Source organism: Schistocerca cancellata, chromosome 1 (assembly GCF_023864275.1).
Source record: "Schistocerca cancellata isolate TAMUIC-IGC-003103 chromosome 1, iqSchCanc2.1, whole genome shotgun sequence".
Lineage (NCBI taxonomy): Eukaryota > Metazoa > Arthropoda > Insecta > Orthoptera > Acrididae > Schistocerca > Schistocerca cancellata.
This window is the reverse complement of record NC_064626.1, coordinates 350,175,520-350,187,616: the sequence shown is the minus strand read 5'-3', so window position 1 is coordinate 350,187,616 and position 12,097 is coordinate 350,175,520. Positions and strand designations below refer to the sequence as shown.

The 12,097-nt window shown below is 44.1% G+C and overlaps 1 protein-coding gene across 1 annotated transcript in view; it reads right to left on the bottom strand.

Annotated features, from left to right (window-relative positions):
• Nucleotides 1–304: 304 nt before the first annotated feature.
• LOC126173928 (uncharacterized) overlaps nucleotides 305–12,097 on the bottom strand; it is a 48,399-nt gene continuing 36,606 nt past the window's right edge. Inside the window, exon 4 of the mRNA XM_049920994.1 lies at nucleotides 305–1,000. Within this exon, the coding sequence (XP_049776951.1) occupies nucleotides 958–1,000 (43 nt within the window). The 3' untranslated portion in view covers nucleotides 305–957. The remainder of the gene's footprint in view (nucleotides 1,001–12,097) is intronic.

Sequence of the window (12,097 nt, the reverse complement as noted above, 5' to 3'; positions counted from 1 at the left end):
AACCAATGAAATTTGGACACATGTTTCATGGGACGTTTTATTCGATTCAGTCTATACTACCACCTCCAGAAGTATTTGCTATACCTCCCGAAGTGTTTGCTATTCCTCCCGGTAGAGTCTGTATACATCCTGAAGCAATGGCGTAACTGCTCGAGTTCCACTTACCTTTTTTCGAAGATTTGTGCTCGTTTAATTTTTTTTCTGACTCCTAATCCAGAAAATGATTAGGAGAGCAAAAATTTTTTATCCGAATGAAGCGGTTATCCGTCATGAAAAAAAGTTTCCTCGAGAACTGAAATCCGTTTCTTCTCTGAGAGAATTTATTTTGCACAAAACAGATTAGCTGCGCTGTAAAGGAGCTTTAGCTACAATTCAAAACAAGGTTTCGTAAGAGTTCAAAAAAAGACATGTCACCGGAGTGACTTCGTAGTGCACAGCGGAGATTACACTGAAATAATTTTTTTTTTTTGCTTCTAAAAAAGGTTTGTCATTTGCTACATTTTTATTAAACCTACAAATTCGCCGGAGTACGTTAGGCATCAACTGGCATTTCTGCACCAATGGAGCCCTACGCACCATTTTTAATACTTTCAGTTGGCTACTGTGTGAACGAATAAACAGGTATCAAGAGAAAAAGTTTACATGTTCAGCGTAATGTGTAGTACAATATTGAAGATAGTGTAGCTTACATGAATGGTATGAGACTGTGACTGAAGTGTTACTGTTGATACAAACACATGTGTGTACCAGTCAGTCAGCGGCCGTCTGTACTGTAGTTTTGGCACGACCACTGCGCGACTGTGGCAGTCTGAAAATGCGACACAACTGCAGACTGCTGCCACAGGCATGGCGTCAACAGGAGACCGCCGAGCTGTAGCGCGTTTGTGGCTGTCGCATCTGCGGACTGCGGCGATGGAGGAGCGTGGTCTGCGCCTGGGAGACATCTTCTGGCACCGGTTAAGAGAAGGTAAAAGGCAGCACTCTCAGTTTATACCCGTTTCTGAAACAGTAGCAATCGCTCTTTCAGTGCTCTCCTTCTAACAAGTACTACAATACAAGAAGAAATTGATCACATGTATTGAAATAAAACTTATTGCGTTCTTTATCTTCTAATAAAGTAAGTAAAATTAATTCCACCACCATGCCCAGAGGACCACTTAATTCCAACCGGCCGCCGTGCCATCCTGTGCCATAGGGCGTCATTTGGATGCGATATGGACGGGTACGGAATTGACAAACCGCTTTTCCACCCGACCTTCGAAAAGCAACTTGTCATTCAAGTAGCTCCTCGATCGGCTTTACGAGGCTGAATGCACCCGTCTCCAATCGTACCACGAAGGAAAAGTTGCTGGCAACACTGGGAATTGAACCCCGGTCCTATGCACTGCAGTCAGACGCGCTGTGGAGGCAGATACGAGTAAGTGTCATTCCTCTTTTGCAACATCCGCACTAAGCTGTCATCGTCTACATTTCACAGACTCCCATGATCCTCAGTTAACGTAACAGCAAGGTCAATGATGATGATGATGATGATGATGATTAGTGTTTTAGGGCGCACAACAACGAGGTTATCAGCGCCCGCTCCCAAAAGAAATGTTGACGAGTGCAGCCAAGATCTGTTAAACAAGTATCAATTCAGAGCCGATCTTTCCGAGAATCGTAAATGTTCAAATTTCAAGACTGGACACAGCACATCAAAACAGGTAGATAAAACTAAAAATAAAATAGCAGTACAAAACAGGTAAAAATAATTAACGGTGGCTGAGTGATCACTTACAAATAATGGGTGACCAAACCACTTTACTGCACATTAAGATCTCAATCCCAATATTTTGGGAAGAAGTCCAGACATCACACAAAAATGTAGGAACATGAAAACTGTGTGAAATTCTGAGGAAGGAAGTCGGCCGTGTCCTTTCAAAGGAATCATCCGGGATTTGCCTGAAGCGATTTATGGAAGTCATGGAAAACGAAAATCAGGATGGCCGAACGCAAGCTTGAACCGTAGTCCTCCCGAATGCGATTCCAGTGTGCTAACCACTGCGCCATCTCGCTATGTGTGAAATTATGTTGCGTGAAAACCTGTGTAGGAGTGGAAAGAAATTTCGGTCCAGAGTACTTATGGAAGAGACAGTGGACATACATAAAGCATAGGAGAAATGAACAGTACTCAGTCAACATCATCTATCTTTCATTAACGGAAACAATGAGTCAACCTAAAAGATCTCCTACAGATCCCTACATATCTAAATCAAAACGACTAAAACTCTTTATTTGGCATGCACAGAAATATTGTGAAAAAAGTATTAACTTACTTAAATTAGATTTATGGAGTGATGCGAATCGTTTTGCTTACAATAATTTCGAAACACAGCATGTTACCTTTAAATATCATTGCCCACAAAAGGTACTACAAAGAAAGTAGGTCCTATCACGACGCTGTTCCTGTGACTGGAAAAATGGTTTCATTTTGCACTACTGCATGCGAAATGTCTTAGAACAATTCAATTTTCCTGCAAAGCACAGAACAATTCCACTTGTTGCAAATTTTACATTAGATTATCCCTGAGGGCGAAGACTACATCTTCACTTCTGGCCCATATTGTGGCCAGTGACCGAAACTGTTAGATCGTACATCATTCACTGGCACAGGATTACATGTTTACTTCTCCTTCTTCTGGCCTTTTTGTCCAGCTAATAATCAAAGCCAGGCTTCGTCTCCCCAGAAAATGAAACTCCATTTGCAATGTCCCCGGTAGAACTCGCCAAAACATTTGTATAACAACTCACCTTCAAGACTTTCTCTTTCCGTTTATAAGTTGTTTCGTTGCACAATAAAGGAAAATCGAATCAAACTGCTACACTGGTAACTCAAGCCCACATAACCTTGCAAGATATCTGCTAAAGATGCACACTATTCAGAAATTTTACACCGGAGACAGGAGAATATCGCTGTATACCAGAGTTTAAATGTTGCTTGCAGGCACTATTACTCATTTAGGGACGAACCTTGAAACATGTTGCAGAAAACAGTGTGCAGTTTTGATCTTGCTGGAGCAACATTGCCAAATAAATTGTTAAGCAAAATATTTATAGCGAAGCAAATAACTACTACTGTTCTTTCTGCTGCACTGATATACCAAAAACAAATAGGTGAAACATGTTAGACCAAAAAGAATCAATTGCAAAAACGAATAATAGTTTTAACTACAAGATAAACAGCAAAGCACTACTAACAGAGGAAGAATGGTTACAAATATTGCCAACGTAATATTTGTTATCTCAGACTTGTTTATCATACCAACGATACTAAAATTTTCTAAAATTACTTTGTACCATACTCGCAATAATTGAGTTTTATGACTGTAAATTTGAAGTTTTCCATACACACAGTTCAGGTAGAAACGTTTTCCTGGTTTTAAAGTTCTAATACCTGCAGTTAAGGTGATGCAGAACTCATACTAGCGGTTTACCAAATGTTGTAACAATCGATCTTTTAGAGTATAATGGAGCTGCTGTTTCAATAACAGCTCTCATAAACACAGTCAGCAGCCATTTACATATTCCATTTTCGGATGGCATTACAGAACACACACATATACAAACACAGTGAGCCCACGTTTGTTAGCTACCTTGTGCTCACTGCATTAGGTGCCAAGTTATCATATGTCGCACATTTTAGGTCGGAAACAAAATTTCGCATGACGCCAGGTCAAGGAAAATATATTTCTCTGTCGTGTTCTGGAGGAGTGCCGGGTGTTCTTGACGCCATGTATAGTGCGTTGTTAGAAAGTAGTGCCAGGAAATTTCCGGGTCAATGGGTTGCTGCACTGAATACACGTTCCTCACTGGTATCGAGCGTGTCGATGATAATACATTGCTCCGCTTAGCATCACACTTACAGTGATGGAAATTTCTATTCTCAATATAAATAATATTATGTTTGAAAGTTGAAACTCTGACAAGTAAAATTTTTAACTGATGTGTCAGTAGTGCCAAAATTCGTCCCATGCGTAGTGTCAGTAGTACTTATTAGTGAGACATCATTTAATACAAATAGTTTTAATATGTGATGCGTATTGTATAATGTTTGCGTGAATTTCGTCCAGAATTATCACTTGATAGCCATATGTTTGAACTGCCTGACACTTTGTTACGTCATGCAAATGGGCGAGAATGACAGCCAGAATTATAAAGCAACACTTAAAGTAGAAATAAGTAGTATTTATACAGGATAAAAGTGGTGTTGTCGTTCATGAATATATTGTATACACAGGGAGACTATTGGATGTATACGGGGACGTTTTTAGCAGTAACGACAGATACTGGGTCCCCCTGCCACGGTTCGCACGGCTTCCCCCTCGAAGTTTCGAGTCCTCCCATCTGGCATGGGTGTGTGTGTTGTCCTTAACGTAAGTTAGTTTAAGTTACATTAAGTAGTGTATAAGCCTAGGGACCAATGACTTCAGCAGTTTGCTCCCATAGGATCTTACCACCACAGATAATTTGCAGACGAAAATTCTTCTTCCTTTTTTATGTTTAGTCAACGTTTTAGTCAATAATTAACGTCAATATTTTAATTATAGGAACAACGCATATTGCGACAAAAGTGCCTTCCCATTCGTGACTACAGCTCACTTTACACATTTTTTAAAACTAAAAGTTCAAAAACTGTCTTCTCTTATGATAAAAAACAACAACATTTTAAGGCGAGTGATCTTGGAAATCGATTGGGTGGGACACTTGTGACCCACGAACCTAACTAGGTCGATGATATCATTTGAAACTGGGTTTTCAAAGTTAAATTTTTATTTGTATAAGGATTTTATCACGATGGCAAACGTAAAAAGCGTATCACAAATCAATACCAAAACACACTTACTCTCATGACAACATATGAATTACCGCGTACAAATTCCAACATACAATGTGAAGGTGGAATGTCTATGATGTATAACGAAACACAATCATTTCTGACAATCTTGAAACAGAGAAGATGGTAATTAGATGTGATTTTCGTAGCCAGCCGCGGTGGCCGAGCGGTTCTAGGCGCTTCAAAAAATGTGTATGAAATCTTATGGGACTTAACTGCTAAAGTCATCAGCCCCTAAGCTTACACACTACTTAACCTAAACTATCCTAAGGACTAACACACACACATGCCCGAGGGAGGACTCGAACCTCCGCCGGGACCAGCTGCACAATCCATGACTGTAGCGCCCTAGACCGCTCGGCTAATCCCGCACGGCCTAGGCGCTTCAGTCCCGAACTACGCGGCTGTTACGGTCGCAGGTTCGAATCATGCCTCGGGCATAGATGTGTGTTATGTCCTTAGGTTAGTTAGGTTTAAGTAGTTCTAAGTTTAGGGGACTGATGACCTCAGATGTTAAGTCCCATTGTGCTTAGAGCCATTTGAACCATTTTGTGATTTTCGTGAAACAAATGACTGTGCCTTCTAGAAATACACAGCGCCTCTCTTGATCGCTTTCAGCCTTCTTTATTTCCAGCCCATGGTCAATAGTATTTAGCTCCAAACCGTGGAAGCTTCTAGCTGGATGATAGCACTAGACAGATATGGGACATTGCTCTAAACCGCTTATTACTTTAGTATAATATGTGTGACTATCGCCCATGAAACAATTTAGAAAAGCAGCTCCATGAAATCTTCTTAGTGTGATCATTGTACTGTCATTTGTAAAAACGGGACATAACATTTCGATTCCTTTCAGAATTATCTCTTTGTCGTTTGATTTTCTGTACATATCGAATAGACATCGCATCACTGTCTCCAAAGAGTCATCACGCACATTGTCAGTGATGTTTCATAACGCATTTGAAATTTCGTTTCTGCTGTGCGTGGATCTTCTGATCACTATTTTCACGCGTCGCCCTATTTCAAAGGGAGGCATAGCTTTTCTTCTCATTGCAAACAAAATGTTCTCACAGTGAAAACAGTATTTGTCCATTCGACTGAGCGGCACAAAGTTGGTCAACTTCAGTGTTCGACTTAGCTGTTAACAGAGACAGCAAAATACCTGGAACCGACACGCCTAGAAAAAAATGATGAACGAAACATTTAATGGTTATCGATGTGACGATTGCCAGAGGACACTGGAAACGGCAGTTTGCTTTAAACTCTCAGCATTTGTTACGGTGGTGGGGATGCAGAAAATGAAGCATTAGGCTGTTCTGTGTAAATGTCTTGAAAATTATAACATCTCGAGCTGTATTGCTTCTATGACCTCGTGGATTATTCTGTATTAGTCTCTAATCCTTTCGATAGCAACAGCAGAAACCGAAGGGTCGGCGACATCTGTTTACAGCGTCTGCTTTGGGCGAATTGCCCAGTCTCGTGCGCTGGTCGCCCCGCCCAGCCTCCGTGCTGCCACCATGTAACAGAGCTACACAGTCGCTGCTGGAGTACTGGTTACTCTTCGTGTTACACTGTTGCTGTTAATATGTGCGATCAAACCAAATATAGCGTTAGACTTTCTGAGACCGTTCTGTCGAATGAGCAAATAAAATTTCTCATATTATCCGTCTTAAGGTTAGAAGGTAACAACTGTAAAGAAAATCGTTATCGCTATTTAGCATAAACCGCACAAATGAGAGGAATGTTACTCATAGCTAAGCGCTTTGGGAGTCCTACCTGGCTGCCTGCGTTCAATCTTTCATACACAGGCACTTAAGTAATGCATAAAATAATCATAAAATAAAATAAAATGTAATAGAATATAATAAAATATGATAAAGTCCACGTCTTACTTTAAAAGCAGCAACACATAATCTCTGTTTTGCTACTTCATACTATCGCCCATTCACAAAAGTGCTCCATTCTATTCTTATAGTGGTAACGTCCATCGTATCCCCTTCAAATCACAACTACTGCCTTCCTGGGCACTAGATAGTTCTGTAAACAAGTACATGCCTCTAACTCACTGCTCTCAGAAACAATGCGTTCCACTGCATTACAGGGATATTAGAGGGGACATAAAGAAACATGTGAAGAAATAACATAACAATAGTTATTTAAGCAAGCTGCCCACATACACTAATGGCCATTAAAATTGATACACCAAGAAGAAATGCAGATAATAAACAGGTATTCGTTGGACAAATATAGTATACTAGAACTGACATGTGATTACATTTTCACGCAATTTGGGTGCATAGATCCTGAAAAATCAGTACTCAGAACAGCTACATCTGGCCGTAATAACGGCCTTGATACGCCCGTGCATTGAGTCAAACAGAGCTTGGATGGCGTGTACAGGCACATCTGCCCATCCAGCTTCAACACGATACCACAGTCCATTAAGAGTAGTGACTGGCGTATTGTGACGAGCCAGTTGTTCGGCCATCATTGACCAGACGTTTTCAATTCGGTGAGAAATCTAGAGAATGTGCTGGCCAGGGCAGCAGTTAAACATTTTCTGTATCCAGAAAGGCCCGTACAGGACCTGCAACATACGGTCGTGCATTATCCTGCTGAAATGTAGGGTTTCGCAGGGATCGAATGAAGGGTAGAGCCACGGGTCGTAACACATCTGAAATGTAACGTCCACTGTTCAAAGTGCCGTCAATGCGAACAAGAGGTGACCGAGACGTGTAACCAATGGCACCCCATACCATCACGCCGGGTGATACGCAAGTATGGCGATGACGAATACACGCTTTCAATGTGCGTTCACTACGATGTCGCCAAACACGGATGCGACCATCATGATGCTGTAAACAGAACCTAGCTTCATCCGATAAAATGACGTTTTGCCTTTCGTGCACCCAGGTTCGTCGTTAAGTACACCATCGCAGGCGCTCCTGTCTGTGATGCAGCGTCAAGGGTAACCGCAGCCATGGTCTCCGACCTGATAGTCCATGCTGCTGCAAACGTCGTCGAACTGTTCGTGCAGATGGTTGTTGTCTTTTAAACGTCCCCATCTGTTGACTCAGGGATCGAGACATGGCTGTATGATCCGTTACAGCCATGCGGATAAGATGCCTGTCATCTCGACTGCTAGTGATACGAGGCCGTTGGGATCCATCACGGCGTTCCGTATTACCCTCCTGAACCCACCGATCCCATATGCTGCTAACAGTCATTGGATCTCGACCAAGGCGAGCAGCAATGTTGCGATACGATAAACCGCAATTCTACCTTTATCAAAGTCGGAAACGTGATGCTACGCATTTCTCCTCCTTACACAAGGCATCACAACAACGTTTCACCAGGCAACGCCGGTCAACTGCTGTTTGTGCATGAGAAATCGGTTGTAAACTTTCCTCATGTCAGCACGTTGTAGGTGTCGCCAGCGGCGCCAACCTTGTGCGAATGATCTGAAACGCTAATCATTTGCATATCACAGCATCTTCTTCCTGTCGGTTAAATTTCGCGTCTGTAGCACGTCATCTTCGTGGTGTAGCAATTTTAATGGCCAGTAGTGTAAAATGGTTATATGCCTCTCCATTATTAGAATTGCGCCGAACACTACGCTTGTGAACAAAAGTGTGCTGAGTACGGCAGTGTAACTATTTAAATGGAAATAATTCTATTTTTTTCAGTCGTTTTCGCTTCTGTTCGGTTATGTCAGTCTTTGTGTTATTTCTTTCTTGATGGAGGGTCTGTCTTGCTTAACTCGACTTGCTGTGGTTTGCCGCTTCGTGAGCAGAAACTGGAAACTGATGTATGTGAAAATACACTCCTGGAAATTGAAATAAGAACACCGTGAATTCATTGTCCCAGGAAGGGGAAACTTTATTGACACATTCCTGGGGTCAGATACATCACATGATCACACTGACAGAACCACAGGCACATAGACACAGGCAACAGAGCATGCACAATGTCGGCACTAGTACAGTGTATATCCACCTTTCGCAGCAATGCACGCTGCTATTCTCCCATGGAGACGATCGTAGAGATGCTGGATGTAGTCCTGTGGAACGGCTTGCCATGCCATTTCCACCTGGCGCCTCAGTTGGACCAGCGTTCGTGCTGGACGTGCAGATCGCGTGAGACGACGCTTCATCCAGTCCCAAACATGCTCAATGGGGAACAGATCCGGAGATCTTGCTGGCCAGGGTAGTTGACTTACACCTTCTAGAGCACGTTGGGTGGCACGGGATACATGCGGACGTACATTGTCTTGTTGGAGCAGCAAGTTCCCTTGGCGGTCTAGGAATGGTAGAACGATGGGTTCGATGACGGTTTGGATGTACCGTGCACTATTCAGTGTCCCCTCGACGATCACCAGTGGTGTACGGCCAGTGTAGGAGATCGCTCCCCACACCATGATGCCGGGTGTTGGCCCTGTGTGCCTCGGTCGTATGCAGTCCTGATTGTGGCGCTCACCTGCACGGCGCCAAACACGCATACGACCATCATTGGCACCAAGGCAGAAGCGACTCTCATCGCTGAAGACGACACGTCTCCATTCGTCCCTCCATTCACGCCTGTCGCGACACCACTGGAGGCGGGCTGCACGATGTTGGGGCGTGAGCGGAAGACGGCCTAACGGTGTGCGGGACCGTAGCCCAGCTTCATGGAGACGGTTGCGAATGGTCCTCGCCGATACCCCAGGAGCAACAGTGTCCCTAATTTGCTGGGAAGTGGCGGTGCGGTCCCCTACGGCACTGCGTAGGATCCTACGGTCTTGGCGTGCATCCGTGCGTCGCTGCGGTCCGGTCCCAGGTCGACGGGCACGTGCACCTTCCGCCGCCCACTGGCGACAACATCGATGTACTGTGGAGACCTCACGCCCCACGTGTTGAGCAATTCGGCGGTACGTCCACCCGGCCTCCCGCATGCCCACTATACGCCCTCGCTCAAAGTCCGTCAACTGCACATACGGTTCACGTCCACGCTGTCGCGGCATGCTACCAGTGTTAAAGACTGCGATGGAGCTCCGTATGCCACGGCAAACTGGCTGACACTGACGGCGGCGGTGCACAAATGCTGCGCAGCTAGCGCCATTCGACGGCCAACACCGCGGTTCCTGGTGTGTCCGCTGTGCCGTGCGTGTGATCATTGCTTGTACAGCCCTCTCGCAGTGTCCGGAGCAAGTATGGTGGGTCTGACACACCGGTGTCAATGTGTTCTTATTTCCATTTCCAGGAGTGTATAAATGCTTCCAGTAAAATGCTTTTCTGAGGCAGGGTGTCATCATCCTCACGACCCTCATCCCTCTCCCTACCGCGCAGCCCCTTGTGCCAGCGCCTGTCTGCAGCCCTATTGTCACTGTTTCCTCCACATTGCCGGCCGGGGTGGCCGAGCGGTTCTAGGCGCTACAGTCTGGAACCGCGTGACCGCTGCGGTTGCAGGTTGGAATCCAGCCGCGGGCATGAGTGTGTGTGATGTCCTTAGGTTAGTTAGGTTTAAGTAGTTCTACGTTCTAGGGGACTGATGACCTCAGAAGTTAAGTCCCATAGTGCTCAGAGCCATTTGAACCATTTTTTTCTAGACTATTGCTGTACGGCGTGGGATCCGCATCACGCACGATTGACGGAGTACCAGTCCAAAGAAGCGCAGCTCGTTTTGTACTATAGCGAAATAAAGGAGAGTGTGACACGGATGTGATAAACGAATTGGGGTGGCAGCCATTAAAACAAGGCGTGTTTCGCTGCAGTAGCACCTTCTCATGAAACCTGAATCGCAAATTTTCTCCTCAGACTCTGAAAATATTTTGTTGGCGCCCGCCTACATGGGGAGAAATGACCATCGTAGTAAAATATGAGAAATCACAATTTGCACGGAAAGATTTAAGAGTTCGTTTCTTCCGGGTGCTGTTCGAGAAAAAGCTCAAAAGTGATTCGATGAACCCTCTGCCAAGCACTTAATTGTGAATTGTAGAATAAACATGTAGATGTATATGTGCACTGTTTGATTATTCCCGTGTGATGGTCGTTCAAGATTCAGAAATGGTTCAAATGGCTCTAAGCACTACGGGACTTAACATCTGAGGTCATCAGTCCCCTAGACTTAGAACTACTTAAACCTAACTAACCTAAAGACATCACACAAATCCATGCCCGAGGCAGGATTCGAACCTGTGACCGCAGCAGCAGCGCGGTTCCGGACTGGAGCTCATACAACCGCTCGGCTACAGCGGCCGGCTCCATTCAAGACACCTTGACTGAGACGGATACAGAAATACGTCTGCGAAATTTGAAAAGAAAATGAAAGACTGAAAGAACACTAGTAACATGGCTCATTGTGGCAATTGATGAAGGAGACACAAGCAAAGCTACTATTTATTAATACTTTCGAAAGACACTGCAAGAGCTGTTAGATCGTTTGGTAGTACTAGACCAAGCTATCCAGGATCTGCTCTGAGGCACAGACTATGACATCGACATTACGAAGTGCGAAGAATGTGTCGACATAGGTAGGAAGGCAATTCCGAAGGCCACAAGAAAGACTGCAAAACGTTTGCCCTCATCGGTTGCAAACCTGGCCTTACGCCAGCTGCAGTTGCGACAGCACCTTCTGTTCCCGTGACACTTACAGTCGAACTCCCGACCATCAGATTAGAGTTTGAGACTTGGAAAAAGTTTCAGTCGTCCTTGGACAGAAATGTGTGCTATAGACAAGCACGTCTTCCTCCGAGGATACTTGGAAGACAAGTCAAAGAATTTGGTTAAAGGTGTTCCAGTCACGGCTAATTCGTATGAGGAAACGGAACGAATCTTGGTTTCTTGCAATGGACATAGAAACCGTATAATTTTGACTCATCTCGACTATCGTGAAGCTTTGAAACCAATGACCACTCACGACAATAGTCAGTCAGGGTGCTGCATATATTGAATGTAACAAATGCATACAAACCCTCCAAGCTTTAGGGGAAAATGTGCACGATTGACGCTAGAAGAGAAAAGATACCCAAAGCCATTTCACGAATATAATGAAATTTGTGAATCATGAAGGAGAGTTAAGCATGATCTCCCGCAAAATTGGAAGTGGAAGCGCTTCAGACATATTGATATCCACAGCTGCCACACTACAAGTGAATGTTAAAGGAGAAAAGCTCAGTAGAGAGACGAAAATCTCGGCGATAAAAATTGCCCTTTCTTCTATATTTCCATGATATGTATATTGGGGGCA